At 49.7% G+C, this 22816-nt stretch overlaps 6 protein-coding genes across 6 annotated transcripts; 4 read left to right on the forward strand and 2 right to left on the reverse strand.

Moving 5' to 3' along the window:
• Nucleotides 1-657: 657 nt before the first annotated feature.
• Nucleotides 658-4989, forward strand: N7519_011542 (putative membrane-tethered transcription factor (SPT23); the record flags this gene model as incomplete). Its single annotated transcript, XM_057298315.1, has 3 exons — nt 658-1320; nt 1374-4787; nt 4858-4989. 3 exons carry the CDS (start codon nt 658-660, stop codon nt 4987-4989), a joined length of 4209 nt encoding a protein of 1402 aa, XP_057146197.1.
• A 401-nt stretch (nt 4990-5390) lies between these two features.
• Nucleotides 5391-6742, reverse strand: N7519_011543 (aspartate aminotransferase family protein; the record flags this gene model as incomplete). The annotated part of the gene is made up of 2 exons (XM_057298316.1): nt 5391-6501; nt 6555-6742. The coding sequence occupies 2 exons, from the start codon at nt 6740-6742 to the stop codon at nt 5391-5393; spliced, it is 1299 nt and encodes a 432-aa protein (XP_057146198.1).
• A 561-nt stretch (nt 6743-7303) lies between these two features.
• pyr8 (acetyltransferase pyr8) lies at nt 7304-8625 on the forward strand (the record flags this gene model as incomplete). Its single annotated transcript, XM_057298317.1, has 2 exons — nt 7304-8055; nt 8115-8625. 2 exons carry the CDS (start codon nt 7304-7306, stop codon nt 8623-8625), a joined length of 1263 nt encoding a protein of 420 aa, XP_057146199.1.
• A 343-nt stretch (nt 8626-8968) lies between these two features.
• On the forward strand, nt 8969-13435 carry N7519_011545 (putative TMEM1 family protein; the record flags this gene model as incomplete). The annotated part of the gene is made up of 4 exons (XM_057298318.1): nt 8969-9002; nt 9056-11601; nt 11652-12728; nt 12785-13435. 4 exons carry the CDS (start codon nt 8969-8971, stop codon nt 13433-13435), a joined length of 4308 nt encoding a protein of 1435 aa, XP_057146200.1.
• A 1868-nt stretch (nt 13436-15303) lies between these two features.
• Nucleotides 15304-16778, forward strand: N7519_011546 (oleate delta-12 desaturase odeA; the record flags this gene model as incomplete). Its single annotated transcript, XM_057298319.1, has 2 exons — nt 15304-16297; nt 16366-16778. The coding sequence occupies 2 exons, from the start codon at nt 15304-15306 to the stop codon at nt 16776-16778; spliced, it is 1407 nt and encodes a 468-aa protein (XP_057146201.1).
• Nucleotides 16779-17880: 1102 nt separating this feature from the next.
• N7519_011547 (putative DNA repair protein (Rad57)) lies at nt 17881-19530 on the reverse strand (the record flags this gene model as incomplete). Its single annotated transcript, XM_057298320.1, has 3 exons — nt 17881-18464; nt 18536-19059; nt 19133-19530. 3 exons carry the CDS (start codon nt 19528-19530, stop codon nt 17881-17883), a joined length of 1506 nt encoding a protein of 501 aa, XP_057146202.1.
• Nucleotides 19531-22816: the final 3286 nt, after the last annotated feature.

A 22816-nucleotide genomic window follows, 5' to 3' on the forward strand; every position in this document is an offset into this window, starting at 1 on the left:
CGTAGGAATAAAGTCAGGTATCACAAAGCGAGATGAAGTTGTGTGGCCATGCAAAGAGTTCCGTACAACGAAGAGGAAAACCTTCCTCGTCCCCCTCAGACGGGAGAAGTAGGGTCAACAGCAAATCAAATGGTGTGCAATAATATATTGCCCACCGCTTTGTGAGGCCTGAGGTGTCTATTTCATACACACATATCTCCAGGGCTATGATTATGGGATGTAAGCATATCTGAAAAGAGATAGGATCATTTTAAAATCAATGGACAATTTAATCCAATTCAATACTTTGCCTTAAAACTACAAATATAAATTCACGTCCACTAAAGACGCTGATTACATATACTTTGTTGAGATTCTGCCGGCCATCGGCGCTCACAGTTTTCCCGCTCCCCTTTCCTCCAGTTACAAGGCAGTGACATTCCCCAACACCTTTAATCTCACCTTTCTCAGGGCCATGGTATCGGGGACTGGTCCTGGTATAAACTGTGACAGGTCTTGATTGTCATATATTTTCTGGATCACTACTCCAAGATCCCTTTCCCAACGCGCGAAAATTGTTATATTTAATAGGGTTGTTTGAAGGTGGCTGTGGACGGCTGAAATCGCGGCTGGGGTGATCGCGATTTACCAACTTTGGAATCAAACGAAAAGAAAACGATGGTATCAGCGCAGGCACCCTTCTCACCTTCGTCTTCCGCACTGGATCCGATTATCATGGACGACGACATGGACTTTTTGGATCCCACAAAACTCGAGATATCAACTGAAAATGCCGGCGGAGATTTTGACGACCTATTCACCCGAGCCACAACTTCCCGTCAGAATGGCGTGTCGGGCTCTTCGAAACCATACCAAGACCAAAGCTCCCTGAGACAAGTGCCGACACTTGCCGCGGACTCGCCCGCTGAATCGCCAGATGACTCGGGTCGCAGTTCTTCCTCCGAATCGCCACGGAATCACCTGCGACAAACATCGATCGCTTCGACAAACTCCGCAGTGCACAGTGAAAATCCCTTGGTTTCTACTAGTTACCCGTCGGAGGACTGGATGCGTCCGGAGTTATCGTCAGTCAAGGAGGAATCGCCGTTCAATATTGACCCGTCTTTTCCGATGGATGGTGGTTTCTCTATGGATCCTGATTTGGAGGTCAGCAACAAGGCGATGGATGCAGCCTTTGACTTTGAAAGTGCAGCAAGTAGCCCTAGTCCATTGAAGACGGACAATGGGTCACTTCCGAGACCCCAAAAGCGCTCGAAATCCCAGCTCTGGAGCCCTTCAAGCAATCCCGCTGGAATATCGTCCATTGACGCTGTGCCTTCGGTGAGTTTTTCTAACAGCACGTTTGTTTTCCGTGTATTGCTAACAACTCACAGGCCCATGCCCCCGGGTCTCCGTTCTTCGCTTTTGGACTGAACGGCCAATCGCCATACTCCACCACAATACATCAAGATATGGATAGAGCCGCTCCACAATGGGGCGGACAGTCTCCTTCGTCACTTCTGGAAGAAAGCTTTGGAGGCATCAACATGAATCGCCAATCACCTCTTCACACCTCGTTATCACCCGCCATGAACTTCGGCTCTCCCGCGTCGTACCAATTCCCTGTCAACTTCGCTTCCTCCCCGGCCCAACCTCAAGTGAACGCCCACTCTCTACAACCTGTTCTCACCGTGCATCCCACTTCCCTCAAATCCCGTGTTGAGACTCAAATTCCGATCCGATTGACCCTCTCCCCGTTACCTACCGGCGTGAAGAAACTCCGTCTTCCCTCACACACCATCTCCAAACTTAAATTTCTTGCTCCTCCTGCCACCGAACCTAGCCGCGATACCCTCCAGTTGCACACAAGTCTGGTATGCACAAGCGCCATGCAAGACAGAGAAAAGATGAAGCGGGCATTTGCACGGACAAGAGGTGATCACTATCAAGCAACTTCAGATGACGAACGTCCGTTAGATGGAGGTGACGTGAAAATCTGTAGCGGGTGCATACAGCGGGAACGGAAACGTGCGTCACGGAAGAAGCAAAGGAAGCCTGAGGAAGATGAACTGTTCCAAAAAGATGAAGAGAAGCGTGTCATCGTCTTCAACACCAGCGAGATTAAGGAATGGACTGAGCCAGCAAAGAACGCCAGCGGCTACGGTGATAGGTTATCAGTCCCACCAGGATCAATGCAAGTGGAGCTGCCAATGCGGATTGCATGCTATTGCCGACACCAAAACGAGAAGCTCGGTTTCCAGGTTATATTCACTGTGAAGGATCACTTGGACAATGTGGTGGCGCAGGCAATCACAAATTCGATTATGATAACCGACGACCACAAGACGCAGGCTCCATCTGCGCCTGCACCGACTGGCCCTTCACCATCCCTCTCAGACGGGACGCAAGTACCGGGAGTTGGAGTGTTTCCCTCAGGCCAAAACCCCGAGAATGGGCAAAACTCTTTTGGTGCACCTCAGTCGCCAACTGATCTGCAGGGTCTTCAGCAAAGGTTCAATTCACAATATCAGCTTACGCCCAGTTCATTTGCGACTCCAGGCTCAACGAATGGCGGGAATGCGCCACAGGTGTCCAGGAGCCTGTCGCGAGGAGCATCCCCATCTGATTTCCAAGGGCCACAGAGCAAACGACGCAAGCACAGCAGCTCTGCAAGGCTTCCATCGGAACTTACAATGACACGACTTGAGACACCTCAGTCATCCGCAGCGGCCATGAACAATGCTTCCCAACTTGCGGCTGCTCGTGGATTCGCTGCACCAACTGAACGGCCATTCGTAGATCCTTCGGCGATGTCAGGTCAATATGGAAATGGGCCGCCCACTCCCAACCAAAACAATGATAACAATCCATTCTTTAACCCGACTCCTGCCCAGCGACAAAGTTTGGATACCCTGGCGGGTGGAGCACTGGCGTCAACGCCCAACTCCGCCCATCCCAGTCGTCCGGGGACACCAGGTGGCTCAAATCGCAACGGCTTCGGTGATCCAAATATTCCCATGGGACTTGGTGCAAATTCTTCAAGCCAGGTTTGGCCTCCTCTCAACAATACTCCCAATCGGTTGCCGTCAGTGATTCACAAGTTGGTGCCTGCCGAGGGCTCCATCACTGGAGGCACTGAGGTTACGTTGTTGGGCAGCGGATTTTATCCTGGAATGGAGGTAGTTTTCGGTGACACCTTAGCTACTACAACCACATTCTGGGGTGACAAGTGCCTCAACTGCCTGACCCCTCCCGCTCTTCAACCGGGACTGGTATCTGTCGTATTCAAACATGAGCACCCGACATTTGGCCAAGTCCAGCAGCCTCAACCCCTCATGCCTAAACAACAGCTGTTCTTCCGCTATGTGGATGACCGTGAGCTTCAAATGTATCGCTTGGCACTAAACATTCTTGGTCAGAAATTGGGCAGCCAAGCGGATGCATTCCACACAGCGCAACAGATCATGGGAAGCGATCCAAACGCGTTCTTCAACGTGCAGGCAGACATGCAAGGTAACTCCTCTGGAGGTCAGCAGCGCCAAGTACCGGGTCTTGAAAACCAAGGCAAACTCAGCGATCTCGACTCCAAGATGCTGACCTATTTGGAATTCATCGACTTGGATAACAGTCCCCGGCCACCACGGTATAACTCTCGTAGCACGACCGGCCAGAGTCTTCTTCACTTTGCCGCGTCCCTTGGACTGACAAGATTTGTTGCGGGTCTTTTGGCTCGAGGTGCAAACCCCGATGTGCAAGACAACACGGGCAATGCGCCAATGCATCTGGCTGCACTCAATGGTCATGCTCACATTGTCCACCGGTTGTGTCTGACGGGCGCCAATCCCAATACTCGCAGCGTGCGGGGTTTCACTGCCGCGGACCTCGCGACAACGCTCCCTGCGCACCAAGCCGCGTTGCTTCCATCTCGCCACTACCGGTCCCGCAGCGTTGGATCCCTCACATCACGGCGCCGTCAAAGCAGCTCGGCCTCCCTTAGCTCCATGTGGGAGGTGTCTTCCGCCTCTGGATCTCTTGGTCACGCTGTTGATGACTCAGAGGATCTGGATGATGAGGAGGAAACCACCGACGATTCCGACTCAGAGCCTCTTCAATTCAACTCTTCTCGTCGGTCTAGTATGCATCAAGATGCTGGTCCGCCAGCTATGGACAATAGCGAACAAACGGTCGCACCTGGGGATGCTCAAGGCTTCGCCCCGCCAGCGCCTCTTGTCGCGTGGCGCGATCAGCTCGCTCTTCAAATCAATCAATTCCAGCAGAGCGTGGCTAATGCCTTCCCCAATCTCCCGGCTCTCCCTCCCATGCCTCCGATGCCCGCAATGCCAGCGATACCCGCGATGCCGGCCCTCCAAGACTACCAAGGACAAGGAATGATGCGCCGCATAACCAACCTTGTTCCTCACCGACCTGCTGCTGGGGATGGCTGGTGGGATTACCTGAAGGGCTCCGCGCCCGATCCCAACCAACCACCTTCGTACGACGAGCTGTTCCCGCACCCCGAAACTACCGAGGAGTCCGACATGAAGAAGTCCAGTCTGATCCGTGCCGCAACAGAGGCAGCTGTCGACGAACACTTCGAGGCCCAGAGCAGTGCTGCTGCCGCCGCCGCCGCTTCGGCGCCGGCTTCGGCTTCGGCTTCGGCTTCCCTCGCGCAAGTCGAGAAGGACGATCTCAAAGACATCACAATCGGGCGCAATGTGATCTCGCGCGAGCAACAAAAGCATCTCCGAGAGCAACAGGCTCGACGAATGAAGGGTCTAGGCAACGATCGAAACCTGTACTTCATCTGGGTAAGTAAACAACATGTCTACCAGCTCTTTTCTTTTTCAATCTAGTACTCAGCTAACACTATTTCTACAGATCCCTCTTCTTATTCTCGTTATTTGCGCCTGGTGTCGAAACTATGTTCCCGGGATTTGGCAAGGCGTCACGGACAGCTTTGAATTTGTGAAAGCTCGCTATACACAGCCGGCTGTGGAAATGGGCATTTAGGGCATCTCCTTTCCTTTCTTTTGTTTCTTTTTTCTTTCTGGTCATATTTTCTATGGCGTTGTTCCTGAGCGGGTGAAGCTTACCTATTGTACGACGGACTAACTGTCGGGTTTTTGTCTTTTTCTTATTTGTGTTCATAATGACGCGGCACGACTATCTATGTAGAATCCGCATGATTGAGTTATACTGTCCTTGCCTTTTGTAATTTTCCAGCTTGAGCTGTTGCAGTTGCGTCGAAGATTCGTGCCACCACTCAGCTATGCAGTGTTGTAACTAAATGCCTGATGTGCATATCCATTTTGTTACACATCCTCTTGTTAGACTCGCATCCAAATAGAATTTCTTGCATATCCGTATTCATCATGCCTCTTTAGGCCCACTGTAGTGGTATCACACATGTATTAGACTACAATCAAGGATCTATATCGCTTGCAGAACTCCTCAACAGCTTCAACAAATGCCTCAAGAGCTACAGCAGACATGGCGATGTTCAAGGTGATTGTTCCTCGGCTCTGCACCCAGAACCCTGCATTCACCAGTTCCAACCAGAAAAGCTGCTTGAGATCCGTGTCCTCAATGGCAGCAACATCATCTCGACAAGTGATCTGCTCAGCGCGAAGACCTATACTAGTGGCGTGAACGCACATAAGAGAACCCTGGCCAGTAACGCAGAACTTGGATCCCGCAAAGACCCGTTGCAAGCGCTGACGCAAGTCATCGCCTTGAGCATTGAGCGATTGAACAACTTCAGCAGTATACACTTCAGAGAGCCCCATATACCCAGAGTGCAACATCAAAGTGTTATTCTGGAATGTGCCAGAATGTGCCAAAGCCCCTGGCGTAAGAGGGTTGAACACGCCCATAATATCTCGTCGACCACCGAAAGCCCCAAATGGCAAGCCTCCGCCTAGATACTTGCCTAAAGTGATAAGATCCGGTCTGATCCCGAGCATATCTTTCAGTCCCCCCGGTGCCAAACGAGATGTCATCACCTCATCCAGAATCATTAACGCGCCCGCTTTCTCGCTCTCCTCGCGGATCGTTCGTAGGAACTCGAGCGATGCAGAAATGAACCCGCCAGCCCCCTGCATTCCCTCCAGAATGACAGCGGCAATATCATCATTCTGGGCAAATGTTTCCCGAACAGCCTCGGAATCGTTGTATTGCAGTAGTACCCAATCAGCCTGGTCGATGTTGTTTTCCGGGATACCATCTCCAAAAGATAGCACGCTACCGTGATAGGCTCCGCGGAAGGCGATGATCTTACGACGGCCGGTGAATTTCCTGGCTGCAGCAAGACAATGTATGTTCGCTTCTGTTCCGGAGTTTGTAAATCGAACCCGTTCAAGTCCAAACCGCTCACACAGCAACGACGCATATCGCTGCTCGTAGACATTCGTTGCTCCCAGACTCAACCCGACATTCTGGATGGTTTCTGTCAACACTTTTTGCAGTTTCGGGTGAGAGTGTCCATATAGCCCGGCGGATAATTCGCCGACTAGATCATAATATCTGGACAATAGTGTTAGTCCATACGTTCTCGTGGACCAAGGGGATGTACTTACTTGTTTCCATCTTCGTCCCACAATTCTGAGCCTTCGCCCTTGCGCATGAAAACTGGAAATGGTGCTGTGTGTAGCAGAGTGCGGGTGTTTCCTCCTGGTAAGCTGGCGAGTGACAGCTTATGCAGGCGCTGCGATTCAGGGTGGTGCTCGATGAATCGAGTTGCGGCATCGTGGAGAGCTGACTCCATGTTTGAGATAGTTGTTCAAAAGACTCTTGTGGTGTTATCCATGGATGAATGTCGGTTTATATAACTGTGATATGAGCGGGGAAATCTGATGCCCGGAATTTATAGATTGTCCGTCTTTCAATATATATGTTCTCGAGTTCCCTCTGTAACCACATATTAGCATGGCATAGATTAATTCCCTAATAGAGCAAGTTTAGAGATTATATTCTCCATCAGAGATGAGTTAAGAGAAGGCCCTATCATTCCACTAATATCACCATTGATAGATCTATATTGGAAGATGTATGCACCAGGCAATGATTTAGTATCATCGAAATGGCTAGTTTACAGGAAACACCTATGAAACAAGACATAGATAATTATTGAATAAAGCATCAATTCTATACGATGGAGTGAGTAATGATATATTTTGTCATCTTCGTATTTATTGCTGACCGTAAGGGCCCCACGCAGTCAAATTGAGATTCTATGCAGATCGCCCCTTTTTGGAAGAAAATCACATCTCACGCAACAACACTTGTTCGAAGGCATTTCCCCCTTTTGCTTGGGGATAGGCGGGCCATGTCAACCTCTTCCAATATTCTGCAAGTTCTCTTTCTCTATGCTGCCCATTGCCTTATACCTGCGATTCTCCTAATCGCAACACCAAAGCGATCTGCTCTTCGGTATCTGTGGATTCCATGCTCTATCTTCATTGTATACCGAGCTATACCAGTAGCCACAGCACTGGGCCCGGGATTCGTATGGTGTGAATGTGGTCGCCTATTCATAACCATCGTCTTCCAATGTCTGAACTTGCTCCTCATCAATCCTAAGGATAGCAATGATTTGCCTTCTGGGCTTAGCCAGAGCTTCGTGGCTCGAATTTATGCTGCGACTCGGCTTTTCACTGATCCTCGTGGGATCAACACTCCCTGGCAAATAAAAAATGCCCCGCCACATCCAGCATATTATAAAAGACGTGATATGACCACGCCTCCACGAGGTCGCTTTCTGGCTCGCCAAATAGCCATCGCTGTTTGGCAATATCTAGCTCTGGATGTCTTTGCCACTCTTGCGTTGCAACAGGCACTGGAGCAAGAGAAAAGTGGGATATTGCCGCCAGTACCTCAATGGGATATCTCAACCGAACAATGGATTGAGCGTATCATCTCAAACCTCATGGCTGGGTTTGTGGTGAGCCGAATTCTCATCGACTTCCACCATCGTGTCTTCTCGATAATTGTCGTAGGTCTCGGGCTCGACTCGCCTGCAAACTGCCCTCCGTTGTACGGAAGAGCACTGGATGCCGATACAGTCCGGGGTTTCTGGGGGTAAGCTCACTCAAAGCAAATTATTTGGACGGGATACTATACTGACATCGATTTTGCAGGAAATTCTGGCACCAATTGCTGCAAAACCCCCTGACATCTGTCAGCGGATTCATCACTAAAGACCTACTAGGTCTAAGGCCGAGGTCATTGGTACAGCGGTATATGAATGTTTTTGTTGTCTTCTTCTGCTCGGGCGGGCTGCATCTCGTGCTTGATATTGTGCAGGGAATCCCAGCACAGGAATCCGGCGCCATGTTATTCTTCGTCACGGCCCCTCTGGGCCTCATGATTGAAGATGGCATCAAAGCGCTTTGGAGATCTTTTTCGAAGTCTAAGGGACAAAGCAAGAATATTCCTAAACCGTTGTGGCAGAGGGCTCTTGGCCTGACGTGGTCTATGGCATGGTTGGGTGTCACCTCAACTGGGTTCTTCTACCCACAGGTGGTGAGACCGGAAAACCAAGCCCTGGTTCCTTTTTCTGTGGCAGGTCAGATTGGACTGCCTATACAGACAGGAATTGTTCTGGTTGGTGGCGCTGTGCTGGCAAAGGTGTTTGAGATTGAGGTGTGAGGTCATGGTATAGATCCCCTGGTATAGATTTTTTGCGGAGATAGACGTTATATCGTATACAATAAGTACATAGCTATATATTCGTGTATAAATATGTATATATACTTCTCTGGATATGAAAATAAAACAAAGAAAAGCCTTGTAGATCCAAATGCTAAAAGCAGCGAGGGATACGCACTAAAATGGAAAAGAAGGAGGCCGTGCGTGGCCGCTGTTGACAGCATGTCTCCCTCACCCCGCAACTTTTCCCCTTAACCCCAGGCGCATGAAAGCTCCTATGTACCTTGAATTTTGAGATGTCCTGAAGTCAATTGGCTACTTCCCGTATTGCGCCCGGGAAATCATGGACCCTTCGCAGGCTTCCAGCAATGTAACGGGTATGACCAAGGTGATTGAGACGAATGAAGCTCGCGCTGACCATACAACACAGTCGAATACACAGATCCTTCGGGCTTGTTTCCGCTCATTCAACCCATCATTGAATCAAAGCTCCCCCTGAAAAATCTCCACTGGAAATCGCCAACCCGCCCCGTGCGGTCCATCGAGTCGCTCCGCATCGGCTTCACACCTGCGCAAGAATCAAACGAACGCAAATCATCGAGCGATACTGTCCATGGCGCAGTCGCTCATCGCAGACACCAGATTCCCGGTCTACGGCAGACCCCATACCTGAAAGTTTACCTCCTCCGATGCGACGACAACGAAACCTACAAGGCGACCGCCCGTCGGAACGTTCGCGAATGGATCAAGGCCAACGCGTTATCCCAGAGCTCGCAAACTGCAACTACTAGTCAGGAAAAGCACGATGCGTTCGAGTGGCTTATCTTGCACGTGGTACCGGATGCCGACGCTGCGGACAAGGCGGCCACGCCTACATCCAAATGGGGCCGTGGTTCGACTACGGTGCTAGAAAAGGCGAAGGCTGACTTTAACGGATCGTCCAAGTCTGCTGTGGATCGTGTGGCGCAACTGCGTCTGCCGAAGCCGGGGACCAAGTCCCCTGAATTGGCCGAGCAATTGGAGGACTTGATTGATAAAATGAAGAATGGCATCCTAGCTTCATTTGATTTACGTGTGGCGCAATATGAGGAGGATATAAAGGAGAAAGACTCTCAGCGCAATTTGCCTGGCTGGAACTTCTGCACGTTCTTCATCCTTAAGGAAGGTCTTGCTAGGGGGTTCGAGAATGTGGGCCTGTTCGAAGATGCGCTGGCTGGATACGATGAGCTAGCTGTTGGCTTGGATGCGGCCATTCGAGACCAGCTCGATGGGAGTGGCGACCAACACGGTGGTGCACTCTCGATCACCAGTAAGGACTGGGCCGAGATGGCCAAGAAGGCATTGGAGACGGGGACTTCCGATGCCAGCGACGATGACGCGACTCTCTTTTCGGAGATTCAGCCGGAGGATTTCCCATTTAACGCTAACAAGATGTCCTACCGGGAAATGATCCTGGCAAGCGATATCTCCATCTTCGATTTCCGCACATACATCTTTTTTCGTCAACTGACTCTACTACTCCGAGCTGCGAGAGCTCCATCATTGGCCGGCAGCGAAACTGCGGCAGACGGCAACGCAGCGCGATCAGGCAAGAAGCCCGAAAATCTCATTCTGCTAGCTGAAATTTGTGGAAGAGCAACTGAATTCATCGGTTTAGCTGCACGTACCCTCCGCTATGATCTTGAATGCGGTCTAGCGGATGTAGTCCATGATGGCAAGACGGATATTATCAACAATCTAGTCTCCGTGTGGGCATTTTCGGCAGCTTTCCAAATTCTGAGCCAAACCTCTACTCCGACCCTCATGCTCCCCGAATCCTCTCTTCATGCCGTTGCACAATCGAGTGAAGCCGCTGCTGTCACGATGTCAGATTCCCGTGCCGATGTGCCTCGTCGCTCTAGTTCCCTCATAGGCCCACCTGGCGCCCGACCTGGCAGGCCAGTGACTCAGGATATCTCTGACAGTGTGGGTTTGCTTCAGCGGCGATCAACCATGGAACACCCTAAGCCCATGCCTATTCCGACGCAAAAGACTGGTTCTGAACAGCTGGCATCTGGAAGGGCGGAATTGCTTCTTCTAGCTCGGCGATCCCTCGAGGAGATTGCTCGCAGACGAGGCTGGGCTGAGAACTGGAATGATCTCGGTCTTCTGTTTGATGATCGATATCGCTCTGGGGCAAGTGACCTGGCGGAGATCTCGCTGGACGGCGATTATGAAGAGTCACAGACACCTTTCAAGAAGAAGCAAGCGTCGCTTGTAGGCGTCGAGCTTTCTGGCCTGAAGGCCGCATTAAAGTCAAAAGAAGCCTTCCTGTTTCTCTATGAAGATCTCACAGACCGTTTGATCCGCCATCATATGGCAGCCAACCGTGTCAACGCCGTTGAACAGGCTCTGGCTGAAATTGCTATTTTACGATACCGCCGAAAAGACTACGAGTCTGCTGCTTCTTATTTCCATCGGATGGCCCCCTTCTACGGCTCCAAGTACTGGATTGTTCTGGAAGGAAGCATGTTAGAACTCCACGCGCGGTGCTTGAAGGAGCTCAGACGGAATGAGGACTATGTTCGGATGATGATACGGTTGCTTTCCAAATTTGCTACATATGCGCAGGCGCAATTGTCAGTCAGGCAAAAGTCCGTGGCTTGCTCGATTCCTTCTACTGAACAGGAAATGTTAGAAGGACATGTCCGCGATTTGTTCGAGGCGTCTGGTGCTCTTCAAAAAGATGTCGCTGCTTCCTTGACAGACTTCTTTGCCGACCTCCGTGTCGACCCAGCCATTCGACTGTACGATAACAAAGATGGGTTCCAGATCCAATTGTCTTTACGATTCCTTTTGGGCCAGCAGATCGAGATTGACAATCTCAAGGTGCGGCTGGTCAGCGCGAACAGCTCTCAGAATTCTGAGCACTGGATCGATAGCTCAGCCAAGTTTGTGGTGAAATCATCATCAACACAGATTTTGATTGACTGCTCGGTAAGTGCTTGTAGGAGAACTTGTACTACTAATAACTAACCTTTTTGCAGACCACACTTCAAGGCAAGTACTTCATTGACCGGCTCGAGATGAGGGCTGGCAACCTTGTCTTTAACTTCAACGGCGGGCATGACTCCGCCCTTCCTGTTGGCTTCCGGGAAACGGAAGACTCAGAGGAACACGACAACCAGCCTTACATCTATTGTTACCCTCCAGCCGAAGCCCTACAGGCGAAGATCGTGGCACCGCATCTTATTAACCTCCAGGCCATGCGGACGCTGGAGCTGGAACTTGACAGTGGACGAAATGATATCAAGAGTGGTACGATCCGTGTCCGGCCAGCTACTGCAGGCCTACGGCTTCGACTTGCGGAAACGGAAGTTGTGGATGGCAAGCTCGAGGTGGATGCCAACCACGAGTCAGGCATTATCGAATTCGCGCAATTGCCGGCGCGGTCATTCGTCCGACTGCGTATCCCCTATACTGTGGAGGAGGCCTTTTCGACCCTCTCAGCGAGAGCAGAAATCGGCTATGAGACCGAACAAGGCCGATTCGCTTCCTCGGCATCATTCAGTGTTGTTTCAGCACTACCTATATCGGTCAACGTGCAGGACATTTTCAAGGATGAACTACTATTCTCGCGTTTCACCATCAGTCCGGCCATGCTGATCCCGCTTCGTATTATGAACTGCAGTCTACCGAGTTCAGACATTTACGACGTGCAATCCAGCATCACTGGCCCTGTCGCCCTTGATGTCTTCCCTAAGCAGCCCGCGTCTCTTCTTTACAAAATCCGCCATAATGAGGGTAGCACATCCGCATCAACGCCGCGTAGCCTACAGCTGAGCGTTGACTTCACATGTGTCGACGATGAGTGTCTCGATGCAGTCGAAAAGCAATTCGCCGCTTCCATTGACTCCAGTCCATTCCGTCAGTACGCAGCGCTGCTCACATCGCACATTGTCAACAGTTTCCGCGCACAGCTGTCCACGAATGACATGGAAGCCATTGGGCTCATTCGGGAGGTAAACATGCTGCCTTATCAGACTGTGCGATGGGACGGTCTACTCGGAGCTTTGAAAACACCAGGCGAGGATGTGCGACAGTGGCTCAAGGAGTGGCACAAGGTAAGAACCAACTCGAGTGTTTCCAGCTAGCTATATTTTACTCACATATGAAACAGAACAACCCCACCATCCAGCTCCCCGCACAACCTACCATCCCGACCCGCCGCATCGTCATCCCTGTCGACGTCCCCGAGATCCAGGTCGTGCACACAGCCGACCTCCAGCTCCAGCCCAAACCCACCACCGACCCAGGGCCCTCCACCCACGCCGCCGTCGGCCAGATGATCGTCGCCGACCTATGCCTCCGCCACACGCGACGCTGGTGTTCCCCAGCGACCCGCGAAAACGCCGACCAACCCCTCGAATGCTCCTACGAGATCCACGCCAATCCAGACCAGTGGCAAATAGGCGGTCGTCGGCGGGGCAACTTCCTCGCTCGCGACGGTGAATCCACCCGCTTCACCGTCCTACTACTCCCCCAGAAACCAGGCCATCTCCTTCTCCCGGGCGTTGAGATCCGTACCTTCCTACCACCGGCGCCTCAACCCCCGACGTCGCCGCCTGCGGCTGATGCCGCTGGTTCCATGGCGCCGGCTCGTCGCTCGATCCCTTGTGAGGTTGACTACCGTAACCATGGCGAGACGGTTCTTGTTCTCCCGGATCTGAAGAAGACGACCGTTAGTCTTAGTGCTGCTGGCGGTAATCATGCTGCTGGTGGGGGATCTTGGCTCGTTGACTCGGAGCGGCGGACGGAGGAGGTTCGTTGATTTGATAAATCTGTATGGGGTGTGAGAGTGATTGTATGTATAATGAGTCGTATATAGCCTCCCTGGGATACTTGTTTGTATGTAGATCTACGATTCATGAATCCTTTATTTTGTGAAAGCCTTCAATTGTACTCCCTATACTCCGTAGACCTTGGGAATATGGTTGATGGTTTCGGCTGGGGCTCCCGCTGGCCCTTGGCCCGATACAGACTAGTATGCACTAGTATGGATTAACTCCATCTCTTAGCTAGGATCGACGTTTCTTCTAACTCGCTTCTAGCACGCTCACGTATGACTTTTTCTACCTCATGTGAAGTGAATATTTCCAAGTACTCTCTATGTACTCCGTAGAAGTCGGACAATAGAAAAGTCCGAGATCGGCCTGATCAGATCTTATCTAAGGTGGCAAAGCGATAAGGCCAGGGGCACTAAAGAATTAAACATCTGAAAGTAAAAATTAGCGTTTGTGTATTTTTCAAATGGGAGTGGGGCCCCAACAAAACCAAAAGGGTCCCAACAAGCGGGTAGAGGCAATTTTATATCTCCGTATCTGGGTATCTATCTAGGTAAGTATTCTATTTTATATTAAATGTTGACATGTTCATTGAAAGAATTTATTATATTTATTGATTACATATTCGATACATTCTCAATTTTCACATCTGGTCAATCCAGTTAATGTGAACACAACATCTGTATACTACATGTAGACAAATAAGGTTGAGGCCATACAATATAGTTCTGCCAACACCGAATTACATCCGGAAGGCCGAGAAAGTCGAAAAAGAAAAAGTGGATCACATGTCCCTTGCGCATACCACTGCCGAGCCATCCCCAGCCCTCCCCGAGGGGGTCTCGGGTCTGGATACTCCGTACGGAGTATCCAATTGCGCAAACATAAAAAGCAAAACCAACTCGCCATATGATCTTGCATCTCGGGTCCGGTGGAAGACTTCCAGGCCAATCGAGAGGCCAACCCAGGCCGTCTACAACATACTTTGTATACATCACGAAAATGACCCGCCGAGGCAAGTTGATCACTTTAATCTACCCACATGCAGCTACACCTTCACCGTATTCTCGGCATGTGAAATTGACATCCAAGCGAACACCAGATAGAGCCTAGATCACATCGATCAGACCACGATATCAAAATTTTGTTGGGATGAACGGGATTAACCCGCGAAAGATCTCAAGAGAGAAAGCGCATAAGATGTACGGAGTACTCCGTAGTCTAAGTATAGAGTAGCACAATGACATGAATACGAGATCGACTCTGAGAAAAGATCAGCCCTATCCTGGCTATTCTGGCTATTCTGGACACATGCAGTTCATGCGAAAATTCAATGAAGGCGAAGTGGATCTAGATATCTGTAATTTTCAGTACACCATACGGTTGGATTGCCCCTGGGGGTGGAGTGGCGGTATGAAAATTACCACCCCACGGTCCCATGGGATTGTTTTTCTTTTTGGAATTTTTGGAATTTTTGCCCTTCAATTTTTCTGTTTCTCTTTTTTTTTTGAAAGGGGGCTGTTTCCTTCTTTTGTGTCCTTTCTTTCTTTTTGTGGTCAATTGCCTGCTTTCTCGTTGGCTCTCGTTGGCTCTTGTTTAGAACGGGGCTCTTGCTTCGATCTACTTTGTCTTTTGTGCAACACCCCAAAAACTCAAAATATTGTGAGTAGATGACAGCTTACAGCTCCGATAATCCCAGCTAATCCCATCACAGGTTGATTCTTGTTTTAAAACGACTTTCGTTCCTGCTTTGAAACGCTTGTCCTTCGTTTCATTCCAATAGAAAGGGATATCTTGAGAGTTATACCCACTGTGACTTCGGAGTTAGACACTGTCAACCTCAACAACACCCAACATGTCGTCTACCGCAATCCCCAAGCGCGTTGCGCTCAATCGCAACCCCGCTACAGAGTCCTCAACGGCCAGTTCTGTCTCGGCCTCACCCTTTGACAGCCCTCGCCAGTCTCCCTCCTCTACCTCCCTTTCCTCGATGGCTTCGGAGCAGGAGGGCAGCAAGATGCTCGATACCTATGGCAACGAGTTCAAGATCCCAGACTACACCATCAAGCAGATTCGCGATGCCATTCCCGCTCACTGCTTCCGTCGCTCTGCCGCCACCAGTTTGTACTATGTCTTCCGTGACATGGCCATGTTGGGATCCGTCTTCTACCTCTTCCACAACTATGTCACCCCCGAGACTGTCCCCTTCATGCCGGCCCGCGTGGCCCTCTGGACCCTGTACACCATCGTGCAGGGTCTCGTCGGCACCGGCGTGTGGGTTCTGGCCCACGAGTGCGGCCACCAGGCCTTCTCCCCCTCCAAGGTCCTGAACGACACTGTTGGCTGGATCTGCCACTCCCTCCTGCTCGTCCCCTACTTCTCCTGGAAGATCTCCCACGGCAAGCACCACAAGGCCACCGGTAACCTGGCCCGCGACATGGTCTTCGTTCCCAAGACCCGTGAGCAGTACGCCTCCCGCGTCGGCAAGACCCTGCACGAGCTCGGTGAGCTCTGTGAGGAGACTCCCATCCTGACTGCCGGCAACCTCCTGGCCCAGCAGCTTTTCGGCTGGCCTATGTACCTGCTCAACAACGTCACCGGTCACAACAACCACTCCAAGCAGCCCGAGGGCCGCGGTGTGGGCAAGCAAAACGGCTGGTTTGGCGGTGTCAACCACTTCAACCCCTCCAGCCCTCTGTACGAGGCCAAGGACGCCAAGCTGATTGTCCTGAGTGACCTGGGTCTCCTTCTCACCGGCTCTGCCCTGTACTACATCGGCACCAACTTCGGCTGGTTGAACCTGCTGGTCTGGTACGGTCTCCCGTACCTGTGGGTGAACCACTGGCTCGGTAAGTTTCACAAAACACAAAGAACACCAGTTCTTTCGAGTCCCTGTTGCTAACAATATCCCTTGCAGTCGCTATTACCTTCCTCCAGCACACCGACCCTACCCTTCCTCACTACCAGCCTGAAGTGTGGAACTTCGCCCGCGGCGCTGCTGCCACCATTGACCGCGACTTCGGCTTCGTCGGCCGCCACATCTTCCACGGTATCATCGAGACCCACGTGCTGCACCACTACGTCAGCAACATCCCCTTCTACAACGCCGACGAGGCCAGCGAAGCCATCAAGGGCGTCATGGGAGACCACTACCGCTCTGAGGCTCACACCGGCTGGACTGGTTTCTTCAAGGCCATGTGGACCTCTGCCCGTGTCTGCCAGTGGGTTGAGCCCACTGAGGGTGCGGTCGGTGAGAGCCAGGGTGTCATGTTCTACCGTAACACCAACGGCGTCGGTGTTCCTCCCGCCAAGATGCCCAAGGCTCAATAGATATTGAGGCCTTGAGTGCTTGTTTGGTTTTCCGGTTATGTTTTCTTTCCCCTCTTACATTGTTCTGATTCGATTTCAGCTTTGATGTCTTATGTTGTATACTTTGCGTGGATATACACAGAGTCAAGACGATTTCCCTTGAGAGATTCGGCGGGAGTCATAGATCAAATTTGACGTTTCTTTTCTCATTGAGCCGCTGAAGCTTTTTCGTGATTGTCGTTGTGGTCTCGCATCTTCATATTGCATCTCTTACCTTTGATCCTTAGATCCATTCTTTTGTTTCTTCGGTGAAGGTTGGGCTCATGTTGCAAGGATGTTAGGGGGGAAGAAGGAGCCTGATGAAAAGGGGAGAAAGAGATGGTCGCTGTTAATTTAGAGAAATGTCCATATATATGATTGTGGTTAATTTGAAGCGTGTTCTTCCTTTTCGTCTCTTCCTTGTCTACACGTACATGTACAACTGTACATATGTCCACCGAATACATGCTTACATGCATACAAAGAGTCTGGAGCAAATGATCGACAAGCCTATGATTCATAACCATCGGAAAGCCATATTGGAGTGATATTCCACTTTCAGATTCCAGTTTGAGATATTCTAGATACTCTTATACATCTCCAAGTCAAGATAAGTGTAAGAAGAGAGAGGCTAGGTATAACTAGGTTAATATACGTAGCACTGTCGGCCAAGGCCTGCATCACACAGCAAATCCAAGTTGGAAGCCCTAAATGGCTCGATAATAGTTGTACAGCAGCCTTGAGTCGCACGGATTCATTTCTTTGCGCTTTGTTCAACCCCGTGAACCTCCAAAACAGGCTACCTACATGCAAGCCGTTGTGCATCACACCTCAACTCATGAACTTCTAATCTCCTCAAGATCAGCACTCCACATACGAAGTCTATTATTTAGAATAGTATGGCCCTTGCTTGGATGTTTATATCTTTTCAGATGTTCATATGTACAAAATCTCAACGCTGTTGGGTATCATAGTTCTGTTGCTGTTCTTGTCATGCCAACATAGAGTAAACCACGGTCAAGACTTCCAAGATAGACTATATGGCAGGCAAGAACGAAGTCGGCTATATATGGCACTAGACGAATCATTCACCGTGACTCGTACTTCTCAGGCCACCTTTCCAGATTTCAAACTCTACCTCGCCACTTCTTCTACTTGGTTGGCCCTTTCTTGGTGAATCCTTCGGGCCTGCCGTCCACGGCGAGAACACAAGTTTCATTGTCCTCCGTGTAGTAGATTCAGAGGTCGGAGCGGGCAGGTCGTTCTGCGAGTCAGAGACTCGGTTCTTGAGATAAGGGGCAGGCATTGCTATTGAGTCCGCGTCTTGATGAGTGTTGACATTTCCCCCATTTCGGAAATGGGATGTATCCTGCATGGACGCCGGATATGCACTATCACCCATGGAAACGCCTACAGCGTGGGATTCTTCCTTTTTCAGCGCGATTCGACAGGCGATCTGCGTTGACCAGACGAGTCCCAGCGCCGGGTTCTTCAGAGATCCACTCTCTGGGTATATGCCATCCCCCCAGCCAGAGTAGAAGCGCTCCTGGTGAGCGACGTTCAACATGCTATTACGTACTCGGGGAGAAATCAAGTACGAGCCGTCGAAGTTTTTATCGTCTGGTGCGTGGTATGGCGATGAGGAGATAGCGGGGAAGAGGATGGTGGCTGTTGACCATTCCTAGTAGCTAGCTGTTCAGTTCGGGATTTCGGGAAGGGAGAGACAGGGCCGGATCCACGACTTGGTGTTTGGCTCATGGATGGAAACCCTGTCCGTGAGGCTGGCTCGCTGCCTTTTAAAGACTCGAAGCGGTCGGAGACTTGGTTCGCGAGCACGATGGCGATGTCTTCCTTTACGGCGAGGTTGCGCAGTAGATGACCCAGTTTTGCGAGCTCGGATGATCGTTTGGCGTTGGCGTGGAGGCTGTTCGATTCGTGTTCAGCGCGGTAATTGGATGTTATTGAATCGATGATGACTAGGCCGATATCGTAACGTTCGATCGCGACGGGAAGATGGTAATTCAAGATGTGGTCTTGTGACTCCAGGTCCATGGCGTTGATGGATAGGATATCCTGCAGCGAGGGTGTCTGCTCGGCGGGGAGTGTTGAGAGGACAGGATGGCATTCTAGGATCTGCGAGAGTCGTGGCGTAGATAGCGGGTGTTCTGTTGATATGTATATTGCACGCCGTTGTAGACCCTGTGGTTTGGGTAGCTGGATGGCGAGGCAGAGGCTTAGGAGGAACTGGGTCTTGCCGCTTCCACTGGACATCGATCCACAGTCAGATGGACCTGCCTGTCGGGCTCATGAGGTTTGGATGAACACCTGCAACATACCTCTCACCCGTAACTTCTGTGACATACCCGGTCGGAATTCCGCCTCCTAGCAGTGCATCCATTGCAGGGTCAAGAGTGCTTATAGTGTTCCATTGTGACGCGCGCTTCGTTGAGCCGACTTTCCTGGTCGTCGCGCCAGGGTTTATACTAGAGCTGGGTCCATCGCTGGTCCCTGGATTTGTCTGTGGCTTTTCGAAGCCAACATCCGTGTGCAATGCCTCGACAATGCAGGAGGAGAGCCGGCGAACATCTGCGGGAGGTACGCGGGCACGTTTCGCGATCTCGAGTGAGTCGAGAGTGATCAGGTCAACAGTGGTGACTTTAGCTCGTTCAAGGGGAGGGAGGATGTGTGCGAATGGTTTTGTTACAAAGCCAGGTAAAACTAATAGAAGATCCATAGGAGAAGCAATATGGAAGTTGATCTTGACTCTACAATATAGACTTCGGGATTGTTCATGACATCTCAGCCAATCACAACAGGAAATAATAATATTCTGTCATTGGTCGATTCGAACCGTCGACGTGGGGAATCCCCACGTGACTACCGGATCACGTAGGACCAATTATATCCATACAAAATGACCCGCACCGTATAACCTCAATATAGGGTCTGTAAAGAGAAAAAAAAATAGGTAGCTTCTCTTTGATTATGCGTGTCATCCTTAGTGCAGGGGCCATGCTAATCTTCTCTGTATATTTTCAGTTGACCATATGCCCCGAAGGGCGAAATGTGTAGCCTTAAAGTTCGTTATAACCTCACTTTTCGGCAGAATTATACCGTCTTCAGTTGTATATAAGCACATGAAACTAGAGTAGTGCTGTAGCAATGGGGCTTTGTTCATGTTGTTAAGAAATTTTACCATATATCTATGTGGAATGGATTAAATTAGAACAAATTGTTGTGATTATAAAATGTGACATTGGGAAACTCATTGTACAATTTGCTTGTACTCCGTACAAAGCCGGTAGGTAGATGGTCCTCAACGCAACTCCAAGGTTTCCGAAAGGAGTAGTGGCAGAACCACCTAGGCAGTCACCGAGATGAATTAAGCATAATAGGAGTCGGAATTCGTGCGATTACTTCACGGCCATTCTTTGCTCGTAAAAGAAATACTTTGTTGAAGCCCCCCTCTACAAACTTAGTAATATTAGGGCAATAGTCTTATTATACTACTCCTCCGGCGACCCGTTAGAGCTCTATTAGCCGAAATTTGACGTATCTTTCGTTTAGATGATCCGTCTTGTTGAATCTAGTTAGAATCCAGTAACTACGATCAAAGCAATAATAGGATTTACATACATCCATCGTCGTGATATATTTCGAAATAATTCCTCACCGAATACTGGTGGAATGGTGGATAAGTGATGGTGGGTAAAATGGCGAGTCTTTGAAACAAATTCACTATTGTTCAAAAGCAGTAGAAGAAAATCATCGAGTCACGAATATGTTGCCCGGTGCAAGTTTATCAGTTGATGAAGGGAGCTACCCCTAGCGCCGGAGCGGCCCAGCCTGCTGGCTTAACTGCCAGTCAGCTGGGATTTGGTTGAAGATCCTCGTTTCTACCCGTGTGCTACAGCATATAGGCGTATGTATTGTATGCGACGATCTGAGTGCCGTTTGTTGTGCACAATACACTCCGTACGGAGTACAGAGTAGGTTATAACTGAGATCAAGTGTGGCTGATATTTATTTCTAAAAGTAACACGGAGACAACCTACGCCGTGTTATGGAATAATGGTACAGTCGATTCATCCTGATAGCGGCCGTATCGCACTAACACAAGTAAAGAGTAAAGGGAAGCGGGTCTCCCTAAAAGGAGAAAGTTTACATTCCAACTTTTGATACCCTTCGATCTCTTTAGCAGCCACTCACATGATAAAATCACCCTGCCGTCCATCCCAATCAAGGCAATCGTCCAAATGCAAAGAAGGGTCCTGAGCACTCCCATTATCGACCGCTTTGACAGGGGTTGCTCGGAGCCGAGACGGAAGGGAGCACAGAGTAGCATAATTCAGTCATAACAAGGGGAACACTTCAAGTTGCATATGTCCACGTGGATGCGAGAAAGACTCTTACTGAATACAGACAGTTGTTCCTACAATATATAATCGTTGAACTTGTGCACATATTCCATTATTGCATTAGGAAAGATAACTCAGGAGTTATTTGTAACAGCCAAGAAAGCCTGCCCGGCGCCAATGAAATTTCTGCAATAGAGTGATGAATCATTCTACGGAGTAGAAAATTAAAGCGCTGAATCATGGCAATGCCTATGATCTTCGGGGGGCTGGGGCTAGCCCACTAACGGCTGAAATCATTCAAGGACCGTATATAAGGGTTGCTTACGGAGTATGAAGTGCTCTTACGCGTACTTTTCGAAGTCGCTTTTTCTATCTTTCCAAGATTTCTCTATTTGAACTTATTATAATTGTATTTATTATTTTGATTATGTATGTAGATTATTGCCCAGTGAGTAACTGTTCGCATTGTGCCGCGAGGATTTCCAAACCCTGTAGCACATGGCTTAGTGGAGTTTGAAGCATTGACAAAGCTTGGACCGAGTGTGTACGACAGTACGGACGAAGAAACAGTGAAACATAAAGAATAAATAAGAAAACCAGGAGCACATTACTTATACAGATCATCGCCACAAGGAATTCTGCTGTACCGAGTTCACGTACGCCGGGTCTAAATTATATAGATCTCAAGTTGCATTGCATTATCACTTGGAATGACTTGAAAAATATAACTTTTTGTCATCTTCCCGTAATTATGGCCAAGAGGGATTCTGAGACGGATGGATCGACTATTTTGAGCTGATGCAGTAGTTTCTTATGGCCCGACTTCCCCGGTACTAAAATGTTCAAGGAGACCCAATTGAATATAACTACTCCGTACGGAGTATTCCGCGCCCATAAAGGACCTGTTTCGGAATATAACATGTATCATACTCTGTACTTGTTACTTCGTACTCCGTACAGCAGTGATAAAAAAGAGACGAATTCGAGTGTGCACATGAATAGAGCCGTTAGACCCAGGCCAGTGTGGAATTCCTCGCAAGATCCTGTACTTTGTACCTAAAGGGACTAAGTCTGCAGGCCCTAAAATGCAGCACGGAGTACTCCGTAGCTTTTCTCGATTTTTGTTTTATTCGGTCCGTTCTACTTTGAGCGTTTAGAATAAATCACCGGACAGGTATACAGTTAATAGGGCTGTACAGAGTACGGAATAGCTCGCCTGACTTTCATTCTTGACAGCATTCTCCATACGGAGAGTATGGAGTCATACCAAATAAGAGAAAAAGTACGGAGTATGCATAATTTATCCGCTTCATAAGTGAACCAGAAGATCACCCAAGTTCAGCGAAAAGATGGGTTTGCGGAATTAAATTCATCATCGAACTGTGCGCACATTGGATGAACAGCTGGCAGCTGGGGCAACTCCTGCCAGAAGCCGTCTAGACTGGTTTAAGACATCGCTGATTGGCTTGCTGGAGTCATACGTGAGTGGATCAGTGGTTCGATGGAGTTCGGCTTGAATGTCAAAGCGAATCACTGCGTTTTGACGATTGACAATCAATGTCTAAATTGGGAGGTCCATGTCGGGAAAGTTCAAAGTTCCAAGTCCGTTTGATTTTTATGTTTTTACAATGTTCTCAGGGGGGGCTAGACCGGTAATGAAAA

The sequence above is a fragment of the Penicillium mononematosum genome, assembly GCF_028829835.1.
Source record: "Penicillium mononematosum strain IBT 11891 chromosome Unknown utg000005l:1.0-9366267.0:1.0-9372171.0, whole genome shotgun sequence".
Lineage (NCBI taxonomy): Eukaryota > Fungi > Ascomycota > Eurotiomycetes > Eurotiales > Aspergillaceae > Penicillium > Penicillium mononematosum.